General features: G+C 38.9%; 1 protein-coding gene across 2 annotated transcripts; it reads right to left on the minus strand.

Moving 5' to 3' along the window:
* Positions 1-4326: 4326 nt before the first annotated feature.
* On the minus strand, positions 4327-13983 carry LOC143845425 (NADP-dependent malic enzyme). 2 transcript variants are annotated; one of them, XM_077353757.1, is made up of 20 exons: positions 13767-13983; positions 13185-13456; positions 10422-10542; positions 10258-10332; positions 10014-10165; positions 9795-9900; positions 9606-9671; positions 9323-9418; positions 9152-9223; positions 8885-8968; positions 8635-8733; positions 7489-7536; positions 7335-7388; positions 7116-7214; positions 6531-6620; positions 6370-6447; positions 6127-6201; positions 5919-6009; positions 4868-4996; positions 4327-4696 (listed from the first exon to the last, which is right to left on the minus strand). In XM_077353757.1, the coding sequence occupies exons 1-20, from the start codon at positions 13794-13796 to the stop codon at positions 4608-4610; spliced, it is 1926 nt and encodes a 641-aa protein (XP_077209872.1). In that variant the 5' UTR covers positions 13797-13983; the 3' UTR covers positions 4327-4607. The 2 variants fall into 2 exon arrangements, with proteins under 2 accessions (XP_077209872.1, XP_077209873.1); XM_077353758.1 differs by having other exon boundaries at positions 13185-13453; positions 13767-13982.
* Between the last annotated feature and the right edge of the window lie 9862 nt (positions 13984-23845).

Below are 23845 nucleotides of genomic sequence, written 5' to 3' on the forward strand. Positions count from 1 at the left end.
ACCTGTGGGTCAGTACCGCTAATGGAGAAGGTTTCTTTGGCAGCCTTTTTCTTTTTCAACAGGGCGGCGTAGCATTCGCAGGCTTTCTCTTGATCTCCAATAACCTCTCCGACGCCGAGTTTGGTAGGAAACTTTATTTTCAAATGGGCAGTGGAGACCACTGCCCCCAATTCATTTAAAGCTAGCCTCCCAATGATCCCGTTGTAGGAGGAAGGGACATGAACTATCACGAAGGTTTGCATTATGGTTCGCGGGTTTGGATGGGTGCCGAATGTTACGGGGGGTTTGATTTTGCCGCGTACCTTGACTTCCCCTCCGGAGAATCCAAAGATGGACCAGTTAACAGGCTCCAGCCTATCGTTGCTGATGCCCATTTCAGCAAAGGCGTTCTGATGGAGGACATTGACTGAGATCCCTGTGTCTACCAAGATTCGTCCCATGCTACAGTTGGCGATGTTAAGTCGAACTACCACGGCGTAGCCATGAGGTCTTGGATTTGTCCCTTTCCATGGCAAATGATTCTTCATTATTGATGTACCTGTCTGCCGTAGCCATGAGGTCTTGGATATCGTGGGGAGGATTCACGTTTAACGCGACTTTCATGTCTCTATCTCGGATGGCATGGCGGAGCGCTACGTAAACCATATCGAAGTTCGGCTTGCTAATTTGGTGGAGTTCCATTCGGAACCGACCGATAAATCTCCGCAGAGTTTCGTCATTTCCCTGTCGCAGAGTTAGGAGAGCATCGGCTGGTTTCTTTCGGGGCTGACTGTTGATGAAGTAAGCGATGAACTCCTTTCCAAGTTCGTGGAACGAATCGATGGAGTTGGGCCGCAATCAACTGAACCAGTTGCTAGCATCTTTCTTCAGGTAGGTGGAAAAAGCTTTGCACATCGTCGTGTCAGAAGCATTTCTGATGGAGAATCTCAAGAGGGTCCGATGACCTATCGTAGAGATCCAACCGAGGCATGTCCGAGTTTGTGGTAACGACGGCGTTGGCGACTCTTGGAGTGAACGGAGAAGCAATCTCGCTATCCCATTCTGCTAGGAGGTTCGGATCACACGATGCCTTCATTTGCTGTTGAAGTTCTTTTATTTGGCGCTGGAGTTCAGCCATAACGGCTGGGTTTTCTCCTACTTGGACATTTTTCGCTGGGCTCCTTATTTGCTGAGGTACCTGGCCCTCATTTTGCTGGGTAAGGTTTGTTGGTTCCATTCTTGAGTTGTCACCCCTTCGATACCGAACATCAAGGCGATGGTCGAGTGGTGGGCTGGTGATGAAAGCAGACCTTTGTTGACGATGAAGGGGTCTCTGACTCCGAGGGTTTCATCCTTCCGAGGATCCTTGCCCATCTGGAATCTCGAGGGGGCGAAGCCTTTCGCTCGGCGCATTCACAGATGGAGATGGTGCCGCCGGTTGGAGAGGGATCCTTTGGAGTACTTGTTGTAGGGTGATCGCAACACTTCCAATTTGATGCGTGAGTTGATTGAAGGCGGTCATTGTCACTGGAGTGTCGCCGGAGGTGACCATCTCCTCCATCTCTTCTAGCGGTTCATGGTCTCATTGGCTAGCTTGGCTTCTCGTAACCATTCCACCGTTGAGTTGGGAGGTAGCTTTCGACTTAGGCATGTCGTGTCCCACGGATGGCGCCAATCTGATGACGCCCAAAATCTGATTGCACGAACTAGCTTCGCAGAAATTATAATCCTGCGATCACAGAAAAAGCGTCAGCGGGCCCGGAGTTGTGGCTCCGGACGGCCACTTCGACACTCAAGTCAGAAATGGGCAATCACAGACAATGGACGGCGAATGGGAGAGACCTTAATCAGGTTACCAGACCCGAGAAGAAGAGAGGTTTCTTTTTTTCGATCCCTTTGCTTGAGTGCGAAGTCCTCTTTTTATAGGGGTGGAGATCCATGATCTTGGAGATATCAATCGTGCCTTTGATTTCTCCTACGTGGGGCGTGATGGTGGGAGAATCAGATCGTGGAGACATATGAAAACATCAATCATATCCTTGATTCAATCCACGTGGGGCTTGATAGCTAGCAAATAAACACGTGGAGATACGGTTTCCGATGGTTACGGGCGAATATAAAGGATGGAGATTTAGGCGGGATGTTTCAAATTCGAAAGTCGCGCCTTAGGCGTATCGGCCGTTCGGATTTCCCGTTTAGGGGGCGAGATCTCCGCGATTGCGTTTAGCTCCCTGTCTAGCTCAGTACCGTCCAAGGAAGAAGTATCAAGGAGGTCTAATCAAAGTTCATTACCGAGCGTTGTTGTAGGGATTGTGTCGACCAAGTTGAGTAATGGAGAAGGGGTTTGAGGTTCGGTGCCGGATGTACCGATTTTACCCCTAACAAATACCAATGAGATTAATTTTCTTTGATACATGTGATGACTCTCAAAAGTTTATATTGATGATTATACATGTTGAATTACCTGTTATAAAACATGTCTATTTACTCAGTGTTGTTAGCTCATTTTATTATAACACTTGTTTACAGATCCCGAGCATGCCGAGCAGTAGGTGATCCTTGTCTTACGGGAACAGGGAGTGAGAAGATTGAACACTAGGCTTTATGTTTGGAGTTACTTGTTAGGGACATAATTAGACTTTATTCAGTGTAATTTATTTCACTATTCATTGTAGTCTGGGTTGGTCAATTGATTTAGCAGCAGACCTTTAAATTTGATTGTTTATCTAGTTTTGATTATGAGATTTGATCATTCAGTATTGCTCTGCATATTCCGCCAATTGTTGGATTTGCCTTGCACCTCCGTGGACTTGGATTACGTACCCATGTAACATGGAATATACAGGATTGACCTTAACAATCAAATCCATTGCTCATCCTTTTGATGTCAATACGATGGCCATCCACGTATACCTTAAAGTGCTTTGGTCATGGCCTTCTTGGCTTATAATCTGCTGAGGCTGTCTAAGCAGTAAGCCGTTAATGGCTTATTTTGAACAACTCGTCTACTAACAATGAAAAATTTAGATAATTGAGCAATGCTATTCAGGATACTCACTCAGTGTCAGAAGTCATAAATGTTGGGGTTCCACGCAAAAAAAAACTAGTATTCCCACATTGGATAAGTGAAATAGATGGGGATAGGTTATAAGGGAATGGGTACCCTCCCTCTAATGGCTAGCTTTTAGGAGTGAGTTCTACCCGGTTAAATTCCTTACAATAAGTCCACTGGGCATCCAATTTGTCGCCCAACCAACCTATGTATAATGCTCTTTTTTGGACTATAATGGTCATGTTAGTAATTCCTTCGGCCATTCTTATACCAGAAGTGATTTGGGTATTTTGTTTGCCGCTTCGTTTTCATTTCTAGACCGCCTTATGATCGGCTTGATTATTGGTACATTCGCACCTTAATTGGAAGGGGAGTTGTGACCCTTAAGAAGTTGATTTCTTCAGTGATTGTAGATGGACGATCATAGATGTATGGTCTGGATTATCGCCAAAGAAATCTCCATTACTAGACGTTTTACTGTTCTCCGAGGCATATGTTTTAAGCTAAGGGATTTGCTAGGGAATAGGGACAATCGCAGAAGGCATTTTGTGGCTGGGGTGTTGCATTTGAGAGCAGCCACACAGGCTCAGATTTTTTTCTTATTGAGATGGCTGCTCTCGCATGCAACTGCCCAGCCGTGAAATGTCTTCCTCAATTGTCCCTAGCAAAACATTTCACAACCTGATGGGACAGAGAGCTATAGAAATCTATATCCAAACGCCTTCAATAGGTGTTCATATATGATGCATGGCGGCATTTTCAATATTTTCCCTCGAAAATATGAGCAATGTGCTAGGCCTAGCCAAGGATGGCTAGTGTACCAAAATGCTACCCATCAATTTATCCTAACATGCATTGAATTGTGGAGATTTTCTTCATGAATGTAGACAGCTATTTCTTATTCTATAACAATTCATACAATGTCCACAAATTGTATGCTTAGAATCATATAATGTTTCAGCATTTTAGTAGCACAGGAAATTTGGGATTGGAAGAACTGCGAGGATATGAGTTAGGTTTGCCGAATGCCTTACTCCAAATTTTTATTTTTATTTTCCATTTTTTCACCTTCCACATAAAAAGGCACAAAGGTTCGGCCGAGAATGGCTAATGAACATAACTTTTGTGTGTGCCATCCAGAGCAAGGCCTCAGAAAAAATGTCATAAATCATAGACAAGAGGCCCCCACTTGTACATGAATCATACAACTCACATTGATGGTAGAAAGAGAACAAATGGTGTGAGATACAGATTTGATTTGGTGGCAAATCAAACAATCAAAGCACTTGAGAGACTTTATTGAATGAGACTTTATTGAATATGAAAAATATATAGAAGTTGACACAATTTCTCCTAAACCTGGAGCCACCAATGACTATGAAACGTACATAGAATTTAACATAATTTTCCCATGAACCTTGAGCCACCACTAACCCTCCATGCATCTTAAGACAAAAGCATCCCAATTTCTTAAACCAAATATACCTATGAATCCTTGAACAATGGAACACAAAACTAAGAACTGCAACACAACGACCTGCAAAGCTACAAAATTGCAGGACGTTTCTGAGTATACTTATCGGTAGCTACGGTAGAGCGGGCTGTACATGCAACTCTCGGCATATTTCACCAAATTCTCTGGTTGAGGGAGATGTGAAGCCAAACCTATATTTCACCCAAAGCAAATTAAGTAAAAATAAACAAAGTCATGAACAATTATCCCATTCAAGCAAGACTGCATTGAGTGTGTGCATATGTGAAAGAGAGATCAAAATCCCTTTTTGAGAAAGAATTCTTCATTTTTATTTTTATTTTGAATCTTTAGGAAGAACTCACCAAGTTCATATGCTTTAGCAGCCACCTTAGCAGCAATGTGGGCTGATATTTTTCTGATATTTGTGAAGGGCGGAAAAATCAACCCTTTATCATAGTTCTCCTGTGTCACCTGTTCGGCCAATGCCTCCGCTATTTCCAGAAAAGAAACAAAGAGAAAATATTAAGAAATTGTTTTGTATAATCTAAAGTGTAACAATAGTTTATACTGCCAAAAGTTTCCTTGCTTTGCCATCCAAATAAATATCTAAACTGTTACTTAAATTTAACAAGTCTGGTATATCTGAATCCTAGTGCACATTCTACTACAATCTGTGGCCTTAAGGTTTGCAACCCTATTTATTTTGTAAAAACACCCCATCTCATCAAATACAAAATTTGTACTTGAATATTTTTACAGTGTATTTCAGAAATGGCCCCACCCATTAAATTACAAATTAACCTCATTCATGCCATTTCAATCAAGGGTATGATATCTAGTAAAATAGCCACTGTTAACATAGGGCAGTGAGTACCATATTCAGATTCTCATTTTTGTGACATTTAGCACAAAACCACAATTGGTCCCACCTTCAAACTACAAAATCCTCTCTACTACAATTAGCCAGGGAGAACGGCCCAAATCCAATAAACTGGGCAAGTAAAATAGTAACAAAAACCCATCCCCAGTTTAAGTGCATCTTTGAGTTCCTTCAATGACTATTTCAGAACTACATGGTTATGTTGATTATTTTCTAAACAAGCAAGGAAGCTGTAGTAATGTTTCAAACTTGTACAAGGTTGTGCAACAACCATAGACAGCGACACTGTAAAACTAGTAGAACACTTTTTATGCTCCCCAGTATTTGGGATTATAATTGGCAATGCTAGAACCTTAACAAACAACAAGAGAAACACCAGATTGAAATGCCAACGACCGGTCAAAGACTTGCAAATGGGTGTCCAACTTGCAAAATTGGCATCATTGGTTGACAATTTGTGTTTCATTTTTTGATTGATTATATATTTTTAGAAGTATCCTAAGAATTCCCTTCGTTTTGATCTGTATACTTACAGGCCGCCAGAAGCATGTCATCATGAACACGGATCGCCCCTGACATCACCAAACCCAAACCGAGTCCCGGGAAAATATATGCATTATTTGCCTGAATTCAGATGAGAAAAATATATTATACATAAAGATATGACTTAATAACAAAAATATCTGCTCATTTGCATACGTACTTTTTCTAAATACCCAAGAAAACAACTGAATTACAAACCTGGCCTGAGACAAAAATCTTGCCATCATATTCGACAGGACCGAATGGGCTTCCACTAGCAAAAATTGCACGACCCTGAAGGATGCAGGAACAAAATAAATGTTAATATATCTATTTATTCCAAATGAAGAGGAAGAAAAAAAATACGTAACAAATTAATGAAATTATTTACTTTGCATAATCAAATATCTGCTATTATATCTCTACAGAAAGACAGGAACACTGGAAGGTGTATATATTTACCTTAGTCCATGTGTAAGCTTCTTCAGCAGTGCACTCGGATTGCGAAGTTGGGTTCGAAAGTGCAAGAATTAGGGGTTTCTGTGTGTCATTGTAAAAAAGGCCATTAGCTACTTCTAAGATCTAACATTAAGAGTGTCGGAAAGGGCAAAATGCAAACACACCTCATTAAAGGAGGCCATGGCCTCAACCACCTCCTTTGTGAAAGTTTTTCCTGCTCCTGATGATCCAATCAATACTGTCGGCTTGATCGACTAGAAATGAAAGCAAATGATAAGTAAGAAACAGCAGTACTGTAAATTTCGTTGAAAAATTGGACCCATGCATGCATAATAAACTACAATAGCAGACATTCTCCATCAAACCAGCATATTTCACTCACTATAATATTACTTAAAGTTTCATAACAGATGAGTTCACCACTGCCATTATCAAAATTCTGCATCTTTTTTTTTTTTTTTGAAAATTGACATTTTACTGCATCCTAATCACAACAAATTTATCAAAGACAGATACTTCTCCAATGGTCAAGATTCCCTAAAGTCGTGACCTCAACATTGTGAACAGAATACCTTAAGACATGGGTATAGGACGATATGGGCTTGAAAAAAGGTGGTGTGTAGGTCATTTAATTGATCAAAGGGTGTCCCACTTATAATGGAAAAGCTACATAGAGCACAACAGACAAACACAGATCCATGCAGGAATTATGTACAAATGGCATGTTTAAGAGTTTGTGTAGTTCATACCCTGACAGCATCTAAGAGGTTCTTAATGGGTTCGTGATCATGAGCCCATGGCTTTTTAAAGTGTTGAAGTGACTCCTTGCGGGAGCTAACAATCAATCCCTAGAGAAGAAAAATAGCTTGTTAATTGTTGATATAGAAATTGGAAGAAAACGTAAACGATGCAAAAGGGGGTTGTCAGCTCTGAGAAGCAAGGAATTCACTGCCCATTTTTTCTACAACCTTAGAGTCCACAAGCCAAATCTTCTTCCGAGTCTCCTCTAATGGAGCTCCCGTCTGCAAAAAGAATAAACATGGTTTACTTCAATATGGCTTATACAAGACGGGAGAGCCAAAAATGAAGAAACATATACCAAGTTGCTAATAGACTTAATACCTGTCTTGACATCTCAAGAGCTATGAGTTCCGCTATACCAGTCCCGGCCTGAAAGCATGCAAAAAAATGCATTTTGCTTAAATAGAAAATGCAATGAGAAAGTAACATGATAGAATCAACACACAGATGAATCTATGTCAGACACTTCCTCGGAAAACCCAAAATTCTGATACATCAATACAGTTAGATAAATAGAGATATACTCTTTTCCATCGATCAAGCAATAAATAAAATAGAATGATAAATGCTCTTTTGACAGATTAAGCTTAAGTTTGAACAACAAAACTCTAAACTTAATGTCGTCATCACTTAAACAAAGTCTCAATATTTGAAGACAGATGTCAGCCGGAACCACTGGTTTGGTCTTTCTTTAAGTGGATCAATAAACCCATGTGTTTCAAACTCGGGTCTCTCTTCCAATTTTACAGATCATAATTCATAACACCTGTGCTAGCATTGGTTGTGCTAGAAGGATACACTATTATTTGATATTTAGAAAAAGATAAAGGAAAATGCATCTAGGTAAATATATAAGTGTGAGTGTGTGCGTGTGCGTGAGCGCGGGGGGGGGCGCATGGGGGGTTGTGTTTCTGGTCGATCGACCAGATAACTTATCTGGTCTGTAGACCAGAACAGAGCGGGTCCCACGTTGTTTGGGTGATCCAAACCCTTCGATTTGTGGAGGGTTAGGATGATCCTATGGGCACACCCTATCTATGTCAGGGCCCATCAAATGAATGGTTTGGATCATCCAAACAAAGTGGGACCCACTTTCTACAGACCAGATAAGTTATCTGGTCGATCAACCAGATACACTTTGCCCGTGTATATATATATAAAGATGGTCAGCCAAAATAATACAATTTGCTCTGCAGAAATAAAGGACTCAATAGACGCATGGCGTGTTAGTTAGTGGTGTGTGCAATAAGGCTTAAGGTGGGAAGGAGTTTCAGATCAGGAAGGCAGCTTGGTACAAGATCCTGAAATACACACGCATCAAGTGGCAATGATCTCCTTCAATACTTCCCCTCATTTTTTGTGCTCTTGACGAGCCCCTTCAGCGTGAATTTTTTACTTAGAGAACAGCGATTAAAATAATAACTGCGAAGAAAGAGAATACATTAGAGATGCAGGTGAGGGATTCACCTCGCCAGCACCAAGGAATAGGAAAGTGTGCTCAGCTAATGTTCCGCCAACTAACTTCAAGGCAGCAACAACCCCTGCAAGGACCACAGATGCTGTCCCCTGCAAGCCAGAATAACCCGTCAACTACACAAGTGTTCTCAAAAGAAAGCAATATTCCTTGAAATGAAATTTTAAGTTGGTAATTGTTTTCAATAGACAAACTGTGAATCTCTCTGTGATTTGGAAAAGCAATGAGCACCAATCATGTTACCTGTATATCATCATTGAACACAAGATGACTTGTGCCATATTTCGCAAGCAGCTCAAAGGCATTGTGGTTTGCAAAATCTTCAAACTGTTACATGTGAAATTAAGCTAAAACATTAGAACAAGGGTAATGATGAATAAAATAGCCTCACTACTCTTGTGAATGGTGGACGTAATATAACGGTCCTAACGTAGCAAAATTCCTTGTCGGGTAATTTCCAACCCACACAAAGGGAATAAAGATAAGGGCACATTGGTTAGGATGACTGACCTGTATGAGGACTTTCTCCCCATATTTCTGCTTAACAGCACACATGAATTCATGAAGAAGCTCGGCATATTCCTACATGAGAAAAAAAAATAAAACCACTCTTTAGTAAAAAGAGTAACAGAATCTATAAAACATCAAAGAAGGACCTATGTGTGCTATGATTTATGGGACCTTGCCAGTCGCCCGCCTTTGCCTAAGCCCAATATAGAACTCATCCTTCAATAACTTCTCATTGTTCGTTCCCACATCAATCGTTACAGGCAAGCACTGAAAGTAGCAATGCAAATGTAAAATTCTACCACTTCAAAGAAAAAATAAATTGATGGGATCTATTTCAGCTTTCCAAAATCTTGAAGAAATTCTTCATATTATTGGAACATAAAAAAATAGGAATCAGCCTACGATCAATCTGATGGAATAGAGCATCAGTTAAAATTGGTTGTTAAGTGCTCACCGCAGAAGGACGAAGCCCTCCAAGTGCTGTATATAGAGCAAGTTTGCCAACTGGTATTCCCATGCCCTGCAACATTTGAAAAAAAATTGAAACATTAACCAAATAAAAATATAACACGAAGAATTGACAGCTGACATATTGATACAAATTTACACTTGAAAATAAATCTGTTGTTTCAAAAATATTTACCTGGCAACCAAGATCTCCAAGCCCCAAAATACGTTCACCATCGGTGACAACAATAACTTGAATACGCTTTTCAGGCCAGTTCTTCAGTACCTCAAGAATCTTTCCCCTGCCAAATCCAACTAATACTCAGGCTACATGAATAATATGTAAAAAGCATGAGAAAATAAAGCTAATCAAAAAGTTCAAAATAGAGACAAAAACATTATGTAACGAGCGTACTTCTCTTTCAGACTAATGTAAAGACCTTGAGGGCGCCTGAGAATGCTCCCATATTTCTGGCAAGCCTCACCAACAGTGGGGGTGTATACAATTGGAAGCAACTCCTCCACATGATCAATGAGAAGCTTGTAGAATAGCTTTTCATTCCTCTCCTGTAAAGGGATAATTTAATATTACTAAATAAGTCCTCCCTTGATAACCAACAACTAAAGAACAGAGAGAATAAATGAATTTGTCCCATTACTTGAAGATCCATCAACGCCGTGTATTTTTGTAATGGAACTTGATATTGGCGGAGATTGTGCATGAGTTTCTTTTCCTGAAGAGGAAAAGCAGAGTGTAGAACAGTTATCTAGCCAGTTTGGATAATGTAGAAGATAAAATAAAGCATTAAAGACATTAAGGTACCTGAAGCTCCTGAGAGACAACTGATGGAGGTAAAAGGCCCCGTAAGTAGTGAGCATCTCTTTCTTTTTCAGAGAAGGCAAGCCCTTTGTTGTGATGTGGATCTCTCAATAGTAAATACCCACTATAGAATGGAAGAAAATTAAATGAATCAGATTAATAGTGAAGACTCAATAATCAAACTTATAGCTTACAGAGCAAATTACAGTGATTGGACAACCAGTACGCCGTGGACAAAAAGTGTCTTCGCAAATCACAACCTTGATCAGCAAGGACAAATAGCATAGTCATCACATATACAACGGAAAGGGAAACTGGAGGGACAATACTGTGTTAGCAGTATTCCAATCATAGTTTTCATCTTGGCCAGATATATATTGCTTTATCTCTATATCAACTCACAAATCCAATTTATCAGCCAAAACTTTTCTCAGGCGATATATGCTGCAAACGTGTGATATCAGCCCATATATGTTGAATTGATAGGTCATATTGGCTGATAGAATTTTTTTTTTTTTCAAATTTACAAAGGCATCACCCTTAAATCACTAATAAATAATGATCAATGGGGATAATAAAAATGATCATTGATGATGTTTCTCAGCTGATATTTCCAATTTATAGACTGATTTCTTGGATTTATTGGCCCAGATTTTCCTCTCAAAATAATGTATATAAAAAAAAGGAAATTGCTTGGTATCAGCCAGAGTCTAATACCACCAAGATATTGGAATTTCGATGCATGACTCCCGTAGAGATGGAAAATCAGCATTTTGGTAGAAACCCAGATATATATTCGGTTGTAAGGAACATAAAGGATATTCTGTTAATAAAAAAACACAAATATGAGAATCACAAATGTATAAATAAACTATCCAGAACTGTCAAACACATGACACATGTTTTCACAATGTATTTACTTCATCCATCAAAAACCCATGATAAACCTTACACGAGAGAAATCAGGTGCATAAATTGTAAACCAATATTTGGCATACAGTCATCAAGTGCCCATTTTTGAAAGGATCTGCAGGTGGTACAGTTTCAACACCTGGTAATCCTACTTTAACTATCTGCATTTTTTAGTGGGTGAGCAGCAAAGGAAATCTAAACGAATGGTTTGGTTAAGCCCCTAGCATCCTGTTTTTTTTCCAACCTAACCACAAGAAAACCAACCTACCCACCAGAAAATACAAATAAATAGATGTAAAAACCAAACCATAATTCAGTACATGATTATCAATAGAAGGATTCTTGAGAGTGCATGATGCAGAACATGCGCAAGAGATTGGATAGCAATGGAAAAATATTACATCTACTTTTCAGCAATTTATATGGATCCGTTTTTATTCGATCCTCCATTGAAGTTTACAGCAGTTATTCATGAATTCAAGCATGTTCAAGATCAAGACATATTATATTTTTGTCTTCATAATTATGCAGTAAGATTTGATCCTCAGATGATAAACATTCCTCCCTACATCAGTGTACATTGATCTCGAGTCATCGACCCATCTTGAAAACCTTTCATCTTTGGATTGGAGAGAGGATTTCAAAACTTGGATCCTATACTTAAATCCAGCTACTGGATTATCAAACCCAGGACTTTAGCTATCCAAACACTACTTTTAAGCTAAAGCCTCGATTTTATAATCCAAAATTGTAATATCCATCTATCCAAACAGCCCCTTCCGGAGATAATGGTGGATGATTGTCTGTAGTTTATACATCTGGTCATTTCCCTTGACAAACAAACTCAAGCAGATAATAAATTGCATGAGAACCAAATAAAATATCAAAAAATTGAAGAAAATTCATCACCATTTTCAGACAGACGAGTTAAGAATGCAAGCCCACAAAAGATATCAATCGAAACTAAGAACACATTACTGGATCTGAAAAACTCAAGCAAAATAAACAGACAAACAAACCCACAAAAGATATCAAGCGAAACTAAAACACATCTGAAAAAAAAAAGGCAAAATAAATAAAAATTAAAGAAAATTATAACCATTTTCAAATCTAGATGATTTAGGATTCAAACCCACAAAAAGATACCAAATGAAACTAAGAACACGCCACAGGATCCGGAAAAAAAATCAAACATAAATTTTAAAAAAGAAAAGAAAAAAGGGACCAATGGCATCAAAGAGCTGACAGATCATTGCAACTATATAAAAAAAAAGAAATAAAAAGCATATCTGGGACACAGAATCTAAAAAATAAAAATCACATCTTGAACGAGAAAGGACAACAAAATAAAAAATATATATATAAGAAATGGGTTTATTTTCCATTCAATTGAATCGCCATAAGAAAATAACTTAAAGAACAGGAAAAGAAAATCCACTCAATTAAATAAACACAAAACCACAAACAAACGCAAACAAAGTGAAAAGGAACAAAAAGGAAAGAAGAGGGTTTATTTTAATCAATTACAAAAACATCAAAAAGCAACAGAAAAATAAATAAATAAAAAAAGCAACCACCAGCATAATCGTCATAAACCCAAAATTAGAAATAAAAAATAAAAATAAAACAACAGAAAATGACCACCAAACAAACCAAAAAAAAAAGAAATCGGTTTATTCCCCATCAAATATAAAAACATGAAACCAACATTAAAAAAAATCCTACAAAAAAAAACCCTCCACCCACAAGCTTAATTGTAATAAACCCAAAATTCCAAAAAAATAATAATAATAATAATATAAAAAAAGCACCAAACAAACAAACAAACAAAAATGGAATTTGGGTTTTGCTCACCTTGCAACAGTGACAGCCCAAGGCGTGACAAACTGATCCTCCGTGGCTTGATCTTCACCGTACACATCTTGTACACCTCCACCAACAGCAGATTTTCCATCCACGTCAAGAACAGAAGCCCCATCTCTCACCTCCTTCAAAGTACTCTCCATCAAAGCCCTAATTTTCCTCTCTCCACCTCGGCTCAAACAATTCAAAACCACCAAACCACTCTTTCTCTGAAAATCAGAGGATCTAGTAATAGCACATAACCTGATGTTTGATTTGTTCTGCTTCAAAAACAAAAACCCCAACACCCTCTTTTATACCACAACAATATATACATACACATTATTATTTCTATTCACACATTACATTCTTAATTATTCTAACAGAAGAAAAATCTCAATTCTGTGGATTTCCAATGTCAAAAACAACGACCCACTTCACGAATGAGAAAAAAAAAAAGAGATTTTTTTTTGGGGTTTTGTTTCTCTAATTCTGTGGATTTCCAATGTCAAAAACAACGACCCACTTCACGAAGAAAAAAAAGAGATTTTTTTTTTTTTTGGGTTTTGTTTCTCTTCTTTTTATATATATTACCAGAAAGCTGCTTCCATTCAACGAAATCATGGCGAAAGAGAAGAATTTGAGAGAGTCTTTCGCTTTTTTTTCTCTGTACGCCGATTAAAAGAGAGAGAGAGAGAGAGAGAGAGATATTCTTTGGGAAGCTCCCGTTAGTTCCTCCTCTGCAAAATTTTAGAGGAGAAAAAACAGGAAAGCTACAAAGCAAAGAGAAAATGAAATTTATAAGGAAAAATAGGAAGGTGTTAGGTTGTAAGCATTTATACGCATGCGAAAGGAGTTGGGTTGGTTTCATCTACTCGATTTTCATCGATTTCTGGTTTTTGGACTTTAATAAATTCGCACCCCTGTAGGATAATTCGCTCCTCTTTAATGTGACCAGTGGAGCGAATTATCCTACAAGGGTGGTGTGAAGAAATTATTGCCAACCGCTTTTCTATTTTTTTCTATTTGTTTTTATTATTCGGCTTTGGTTTTAGTGAGCCGAGCCGCGTGGAATCACTTTTCTCAGTGTTTTTCATGCGGACGGAAAGTCTGAAACGCGGCTGAAATACTCGGGATTTTGATTGACAGAGAAATCTGGTAAGAGGGTTTTTATACGCACTTTCTTGTTTTGATAATGCCACCCATCATTTATTAAACTACTATCCAACAGCTTTTTCAGGTGCAGTGAATGAGTGAAAGAGAAAAGAAAAGAAGAAACTTAAAAGAGGTATTGTGAGTTGTCACAACCTGGATCCTTAAGACCCTTTCTACCGTTTCCACCACTTGTGCGGTTAAAAAATTAAGAAGAGAATCAGAGGTTAGATTTTCAAGCTTATGAGAAGTTACTTCGAAGGTTCTCATGCATGGTTTTTTTTTTTTGGGAAAATGACGTGGACCCAATAAGTTGAACTTTTCGGACTCTTTATACAAGGGCGCCCTTGTATATATCATTCCTCTAATTATATTTGCACAACCTTCTTTTGATATTTGGGCTAACTTATGTTGTCTTTTAGTATTTAAAGAACTGTTAAAAGGTTATTACAGTTCCCAAAAAGCTAGTTGGGCCAGAAGGCAAATAGGCTGTGCCCAAAAAAATTATTTCCATATGATGTTCCTAGATCTGGCAAACGGATGGGTCGGGTCGGGTCGGTTTGGGTTACCCACGGGTGTGGGTCATGCGGGTCAAAATGACCCGCATTCCTACGGGTCAGCAACCAGGTGACCCATACCAGTGTGGTTGGTTGGGTCAGGTCGACCCGCGGGTAACCCACATTTTTTGCCAAAACAATGTTTTTTTTTTTGGGCGGTGATAAATTCACCCCTTCTATGTATGAATTCACCTCCTAATTTTCAAAATGGACGGTAATAACCTGCATCTTTTCCCAAAATAATGTTTTTTTTGCGGTGATAAATTCACCCCTTCTATGTATGAATTCACCTCCTAATTTTCAAAATGGACGGTACAACCTACACCATAGGATGATCCAAACAGCTCATTTGATGGGCCACAACGTAAATAGATTGTGCCCCAAAAATTATTGACATAGGATGATCCCAACCGTCTGATCTATAGAAGTTTCCATATTGTGAGTCCCTCTTTAGATCGGAGGGTTAGAATCATCCTATGGTAATGATTTTTTAGGCACAACCTATTTACATCATGGCCCATCAGATGCATAGTTTGGATCATCCTGTGGTATGGGCTGTACGGTCCATTTTGAAAAATAGACATTCTAATGCCCTCTTTTAAAATTTAAAAAAAAAAAATTCCAAAAAACCCGCAGGTTGATCCGACCCGACCCGACCCATGTTTTTGCGGGTTGGGTGACCCGCGGTTCGATTTTAACGGGTCACTAAAACTCCGACCTGTGCCCGCAAATTTGCGGGTGGGTTGGGTCGAGTCGACCCGCGACCGCGGGTCGCTTTTGCCAGGTCTAGATGTTCCTAACCCTCTGATAAGGCTTTACATTATAAAAACATATATAGATCGGAGGGTTAGGATCATTGTATGGAAATAATTTTTGGGGGCACAACCTATTTACCTTGTGGCCCAACAAATGAACGGTTTGGATCATCCTATGAAGTGGGTCATACAGCACTTTCTGAAAATAAGGGCATACATGAATACATCATATAAAAACTCGTCCATTAAAGTATGTAGAGATTTTAGCAAAATGTATGTAACATTTTTAAATGTGAAAAAAAATGGTAGAAAATAAGCCAAGCACTAGAAACTTATTTTCCATTCTTCCAAATAAATCCCGTTTAAAGGAATTTGAAAAAAAAAATCCATAGATTTTTTTCTTGCATAAAACTTTTCTCCCTATATCCCAAGTAGCCTCTTAAAACATGAATATTTTGTCCAAGCTTTTTTCGAATATCGCAATGAAAGCCCAATGAGACAACAAATATATTCTTTTCACACTATTTGGCCATTTTTTATGAAAAAAATTGGTACAGAACTTAGGAACTTTACACTCAAAAGCTGTTCGAGAAATCCCTCACAGGAAGAAAAAGAGATGGTATTGAAAACTTCATTGAAAATGTTGAAAATAAAAGATTAGCCTCTCTAGAATTAATGGTGGCTCACGTTGCCACTTTATAATTAATGAATTTTTATGGTTGGTATGCTTGGATTGAACCTCCGACCTCCAGGTTGCTAGAAGCTCAATCCCATGTTTTAGATAATTAAGGATTAAATTATGGAATCCAAGACTAAATAGGAAAGTGTTTGCTTTGGGAAATGTATACCTAATATCGCACAACGTATATCCCATTAGTTTTTTGCTTTTATAGAAGCAAGTTGTTGGGGTTCCGTGTGAAAGCAAAGATTCCACATCGGATAGGAAAGTGGATGTGGATGGGCTTATAAGGGAATGGGCACCCTCCCTCTAACGGCTAGCTTTTATGGGGTGAGTTCTACCTGGTTAAATTCCCTACAAATGGTATCAAAGCCGGGCTTGGTAACTCCGGTTTAGCCTCCGAGGATGGAAATATCCCTGGGGAAGATCTCGGTAAATCCAGTATGCCTCTGAGGATGGAGAAAATTCTCGGGGAAGATCTCGTAGTTCCCACGTTGCACCCGCATGGATGGTCTAGATTGTCCAAGTTGCTTCCACATGGAGAGGGAGATTGTTGGGGTTCAGTGTGAAAGCAAAGATCCCACATCGGATAGGTAAGTGGATGTGGATGGGCTTATAAGGGAATGGGCACCCTCCCTCTAATGGCTAGCTTTTAGGGGTGAGTTCTACCTGGTTAAATTCCCTACAAATAGTATCAAAGCTAGGCTTGGTAACCCCGGTTTAGCCTCTGAGGATGGAAATATCCCTCGGAGAAGATCTCGGTAAATCCAATATGCCTCCAAGGATGGGAAAAATCCCTCGAGGAAGATCTCGTAGTTCCCATGTTGCACCCGCATGGATGGTCGAGATTGTCCCATGTTGCTTATAAGGGAATGGGCACCCTCCCTCTAACGGCTAGCTTTTAGGGGTGAGTTCTACCCGATTAATTTCCCTACACAAGTGACATTCAGATCTCAGAATTTCAAATCTCAGGATTTCATCTTGATGGTCCCCGATATACTAATGCAAGGCCTAGGTTTCGATTGATTCCAGCATAAGGACTTTGGTTAGATTTGAAGATCCTTCCAACGATCAATGATATTTGCAAATATGAGCATTTTCAACGGCCGAATTGCGATGATTGTGAAGAACTGTAAATCTGAAAATTGTGGATACAGGTAAGATATTTTTCGTATAAGGTTTGATTAAATATCTAATAGTTGACATCAAAGCATCCTCTAATTCGTGGTGATATTGTGACGAGTATGCTTCGAAACTCAACTCTCCTATTATCTCTATGGAGCGACGCCTTAAAGGACTGCAATGTCCATCTTAAATAGGGTTACCACTAACGTAGTTCCTAAAATATCCTTTGAATTATACAATTGATGGAAAGCATGTACATGGCACTAGGCTACTCTCCCACTCGAATAGCAGAACGAGGCATTGAGTTCATGTTCGGATTTGCCAAACCTGAAGGCTTGGTCATCTAAGGAGCAAGCATGCACCATGAACTTTTCTGCAAGACTTCTCGTGAGGGCAGTCAAAGCCACCAGGCCACAAACTCATAGAAATTAAGCCTAGAGATTGGCCTGCCCACAAGATGTACGGCAGTGCTGAGGTGTACTTATATTTAAACCTCAACACCAATCCATACACAATGCGAACCCAACCCAATATGCATTGTCTTTGGCTCCCATCATCGACCAAAGAAATTGGAATATCCCCTTAGAAAACTCACGGTCCGCAGCCAAAGCTCTCTTAAGGCACGTGTACAAGTTACAACACGATTTCTCATTGTGCTTCACACACACAAGCAAGTCCTCGCACAACTCTTCAACAAAACACCAAGGTTCCAGCCCACAACGTACTGGGACTAGAGGGTTAGTACGTCATAGGAAGCCAATCCCTTAAAGGAGTGGAGACATCCCGCTTATGCAAAAGTGCCCACCAAACGTCTTGTGACACAAGTCCCTCTACCCACTCTCCCTATCCATTTCTCATCGCTTGATAAATTCATTTTCCATGGTTGCGAAACATGGCCTTTGGGAAACAAATTTCCATTGAAAATCAGATAACCAAATGCTGAAATTTTTATTTACCATTTGGTGCACCAATATGATATCGATCCTTCATCTAAGGGTCCACAATATTGGTGACAGTCGCTCTCATTGGACATTCTTAAATCCTAGCCATTCATTCAATCAGAGTCCTCAATGTGGCCCGATAAACATTTATTAATACCTATCCATTCGGATAGCAGGGAGTTAGGACCACATGGGACCCGCTGAAATGAATCCGAATATCTTGTTTTGGATATTTAAAATTTGTAAAGGGTATTTCGGGGTCTAGAAAGGTTAATGCCTTAATGGCCTTTTCCTGCTTTTTACTCGGCTCGCTCAGCCAAAACAAGAGAAGCTTAAGCCAGCATGAAGGATAAAAAAACCAAAAAACTAATCTCATTTTCCAACCTACCGTTGGAGCTTCCAAAGCTCGGTTCCAACCTTCTTTGGACCTTACAATATAAGTCGCCAAGCATGGAAATTATGTATCCGCCCCATTTTCTTCCCCAGAAAGAGATTCATAAATACACTAGAGGGGGTGGCCGAGGGGAGAATATATTACTTCCCTAATGCAATCAGCTTTGCACGTTGAAGGATTAAAATAGCATTTTTTTAATAAGTACACCTAAAATCCCTTCTTTATTTACTTTAAAAACGAATGTAGGAGACTATTTCGAAAATTACATGTGGGATTTGCTAGGCAATTTCGTGGAAAGCCATTCCCCTGTCTCAATTTGCTAGAGAGAACAGCCACCTTAGTTGAATTGATTGAATGAATGAATAAAGTCTGCTAGAAAGTGGACCTGTGTTCTTGTTCTCTCCTGCAAATGTAAGGTGCAAAATGGCTAGCGAATCCCATTACATATTATAATGTTTTTAATAATAGAGTATAGGCTGTTGCAGTACAATTGATTAAGGAAAACAATTCTAAAACAGGATCTCGTGCTGGAGATAAAGACTGGAGTGAAAATGACCACTGATTTGGTCATCTTCAAATGATTTTTTCTCATTTTTGGGGATGTGGGCTTTCTTTTCTGTTTCTTGTGCACCTGTCACGACTTACGGTATGGCCTTTTTCTCCAAACGGGGTTCCCTTTGCTAGCAACCCTTAATGATGAAATAACATTAACTCTCAAGTAACATGATAAATTTTTGGAGTACTTGGTTGTTTCACATGGTATCAAAGCTATTGCCGGGAGATTCTGGTTCAAAACCCAACAAAATCTTGATATTCAAAATCCATGTGTAATGCCAACCCAAAAAAAAAGGCTACAACTGAGGGGAAGTGATGAAGTACAAATGATTAAATAACACCAACTCTAATGGCTTAAGCTTTTGGAGTAATTGGTTGTTTTACATTGGCTATTGCATATGAGTAGGTTCTAACAAGTTGTCTTAGGGTGAAATCTACCATTCAACAGCAATATTATTTCATACAGTGTGATAATTTTTTAATAATCTTAGGACTTAAAAGGATTTTCAGATGGAAAGTTTAATTTTTTAGGGCTTGCTTGGCAGCTATGAAAAAAATTCATGAAATCCCCTGATGACCTAGTGAGGAAAAGGGCAGGCAAGAGAAAGAGAGATTTGAAGGGGTAGTGAGCATGGTTTTAAATTTCGACCGAAATCCGAAATTTTGAAATTTTGGATTTCGGTGGGGACCGAAACTAAAATTCGCCGAAATTCTAAATTTTGCCAATTACCAAATTTCTGCCGAAATTTGGTTTTAATGGCGTTTTTTTTATTAAAAAAAAATTGTTACAAAATTTGGGTTCGAAATTACGGTCCGAAATTTTGAACCCAAATTTGGAAGCTTAATACCAAATTTCGGATTTCGGTGGGGTGCGAAATAGGTACCGAAACTGAAATTGTAAACCTTGGTAGTGAGTTAGGAGCATGGTTTAAAATTTCGGTTTCGGTACCGGTTTCGGAACCCACCGAAATCGAAATTTCAGTCGAAATTTCGGCCAAAATCCGACGAAACAATAAAAGCACTATTTATTTGATACCAAATTTCGGTCGAAATTTTGGTAAAATATTAAATTAATTAAAAAAACACATTTTTTGGTGAAATTTCAGGGAAAAACAAAATTTCGAACAAAATAAAATATGATTTCGGGTATTAGTGATTTCGGTGTCGGTCTCCACCGAAATCCGTTCATGGTTAGGAGAGCGTGAGATGGGAATGAAAAAAAAGGGAAAAGGAAAAACGCATTATAAAGAGGGATTTTCCCCCCCTAGCGTTCCAGGCCATCTCTCTCTCTCACACACACACACACACTAGTTAAATACTAGATAAATAGGAATTCCTTAGAAGGTTTTTACAGGGTTGCCAGACATGCCACCTCTCTCTCGCATTGGGTAAATACTCGATAAATAGGAATTCCTTGAATTTTTTTTCTTGTTTGCTAGACATGCCCTTAAAGTATTTTGTTTGTCTTTTTGTACCACTTTTGTTACATAGGGCATTGACATAAGATTAAGAGGGTATTATCTACACAGAATATCTTAATGCCCTGGAACCTTTCCCCATCCGGTGTGAGTTTATCTTTGGGACATTATAGTATTATCAAATTTCCGAGAGGTTCTGTTCACTTGTTTTTCCAGGAAAGGAAAAGAAAAGGTTTCCCGGGAATCTAACATGGCATTAGGAAAAGAAATCCAGGGAAACTGTGTAGGAAAAGGTTTCACGTGCCTGTTCATGTGCGTAGGAACTGTGGAGGAAAAGGTTTCCCGAGAAACTGCTTGCCCACCTTTTTCGTTAGTTTTCCCGGAAAAGCAAATCCGACCAAAATAGTGGGATTTGGCTTCCCACAGAGACATTTCCACATCATTTTTGGCAATTTCCATGTCATTATTTGACATTTTCCACCTAGGCTTGTTACTCTCTCAGGAAAGTAAGTGAACATAAGAATTCTATCTCGTCAAGTAAAAAAGAGGCTGTTTTCCAAGGATTTGCTTCTCCGGGAATGCAAGTAAACAGAGCGGGACGAAATTTTTTGAAATATTAAAGTATCTTCTACAAATTTATAAGGTATTTTCTTTAATAGCACTGCTAGGAAAACGGGATCCCGTTTTGGGGAAAATAAACGGGCATCATTTATTAGGGCCACGTCCACTAAGTGACAATGGAAGGAGCTCAAATCCCCATAAAGCAATAAACGCATCTTGTAAAAGTCAAATCAACGGTCACATAAGCTCGTTTTTTTCCCCAAAACGGTACCCTGTTTCCAGAGTGTTTTCCTTTCTTTAAAATATTAGGTTACTTGTTGTCAATTAATAAGGTATTGAGTCTCAAAAAGCCTTATGATGATGTTTTTCATCCGACGACAAAAGTTATGTTCTTTCAGTGTGACATATTCTTGAGAATCATTGTAAGTTTAAGATTTGGTATTGGGCAGTGGGTGTTTGGCCTTGTTTGGCAACTATGAAAAAACAAATAACGTGACTGAGGAGAGGATGCACTGGGGTTGGTAAACAAAAAAGAAAAACTTCCCTATTTTTTATAATAGGACTTTCGTTTTCTCGATTTTTCAACCCTAGCCTTTGCTCTCCTAGCTCCCAACCCGTTAAATCTCTCATTCTCTCCCTTATATTTGACTCATACCTGGTAAACAAATACTCCATGATTTGTTTTCATGGTTGCCGAACATAGGTCTGTTTGCTGCTCAAAAGCCAGGAAAGTTAAGAGGTTTTACTTTGCATTTAGGAGCCACCTCGGCATAATTTCTTGTTTGGTTGCAAATATAGTATCGAAATCCTTGGAATCAACCTGACAAGTTTCATAAGTAATTATGGCATGTCTGGTAACGTGGCATCCATGCCTCCTTTTTATACCTTCCGAGCCAAATTTCTCAGAAACAACGGTAGAATTTGGCCCGGGCAATGATGCTTTCTCTCTATCTCTCTATCTTTCTCTCTTCTTTTTCTATATTTGTAATGATACCCCCTCCCACTAGTCTATGAGGTTGGCGACCAATCACTACTTATCACTATTCTACGAGGTAAATTCTAGGTAAATCAAATGTTTGTCTCCTCCCTATTCACTACCTATACCACTAATCTACAAGGCAGTTACCTGCAACCAAATAGAGCTAGTGTAATGCTTGTCCAACAAAGAAAACCATAAGGAATACTGTGTGGCCATTCAAGAAAAAAATTAGTACACCCAACGGTCGTTGTGCTTCCTTCGTTCTGACCTAGGAACATAAACCACCAAATTTAAAAAAAGAGAGGGAGAGGAACGAGGGGAGAGATGCAGACATGAAAGACAAAGAAGAGAACAGGTGGGGGAGATGGACATATGAAAGAAAGATACCTAGGAGGATGAGGAACCGAGTTATATGTAGGTTTATTAGAAAAAGAGCAATGTTAGAAAAAAAAATGGTTGTATGGCAGAAAAAAAGGGAACAAATCCATGATCGCCACCACATTACAAGTGACGTAAAATGTTCCTTTGGTTTAGGAAACTCACAAAAACTGGTTAATTATTTGTACACATGACATACTCTAATTGTTTGTTTCTCCCATCGGTCTTACTCTAAGTTGTCATATCATTTTCCTCAAAAAAATGGGTAATCTTAGACTTTTACCATCAAAACTGTGTGTATAGGTAATTTTTTCAAAGTTTACCAACTCGATAGTTTAGACAAAATTGCTTGTTAATTTATTAGTTATTCTTTACTAACATATATATCTTGAGAAAACGGTTCCTACACACGTGTAGATAAGTTATCTACACACTAGCTTAAAATACAGTGGGGGCCACATTATTTGGGTGATCCAAACCATTCATTTTAAGGCCCTCTCATAGATAGGGTGTCCACAAAAAATCAGATCCATAGGATCATCCTAACCATTCGAACTTTGGAGACAAAAAATGAACTAATTTGTGAAGGTTTAAAGACATCCATTTTACCTCTACAAATCGTAGGGTTGGGATGATCCTATGGATCTGATTTTTTGTAAACACCCTATCTATATTAGGGCCTTTAAAATGGATGGCTTGGATCACCCAAACAATGTGGGCCCCCACTGTATTTTAAGCTAGCGTGTAGAGAACTCTCTACACATATGTGTAGGAACCGTTTTCTCATATATCTTTTGGTAGGTAAGTTGGGATTGAACCTCTGAGCTCAAGGTTTGCAAAGCAAAGTCTTAACTAATTGAGCAAGAGGTTCAACCCTAATTATTTAGTTAATAATTTTTTATAAGGGATTTTCTAGGGACCATCACAGAAGGCATTTCACATACCAGCTGTTGCATTAGAGAGCAGCCACATAGGTCACTTTTCAACATATTTTGTCTTATTCACTTATTAATTCATCTGAGGTGGTCTGCGAAATGCCTTCTGTGATGGTCCCTAGCACATAGGTTATGGCGAGAAGTAGACTAAAAAACAAAGAGTCCTGTTTTCACATCGGTCGTGTCATAAATCATAAGCACGACCGCCAACCCTGCGGAGACTCGAAACAGTATAAAAAATAGG

Source organism: Tasmannia lanceolata, unplaced genomic scaffold (genome assembly GCF_043159265.1).
Source record: "Tasmannia lanceolata isolate RefF3 unplaced genomic scaffold, GAP_Taslan_0.1 ptg000015l, whole genome shotgun sequence".
Lineage (NCBI taxonomy): Eukaryota > Viridiplantae > Streptophyta > Magnoliopsida > Canellales > Winteraceae > Tasmannia > Tasmannia lanceolata.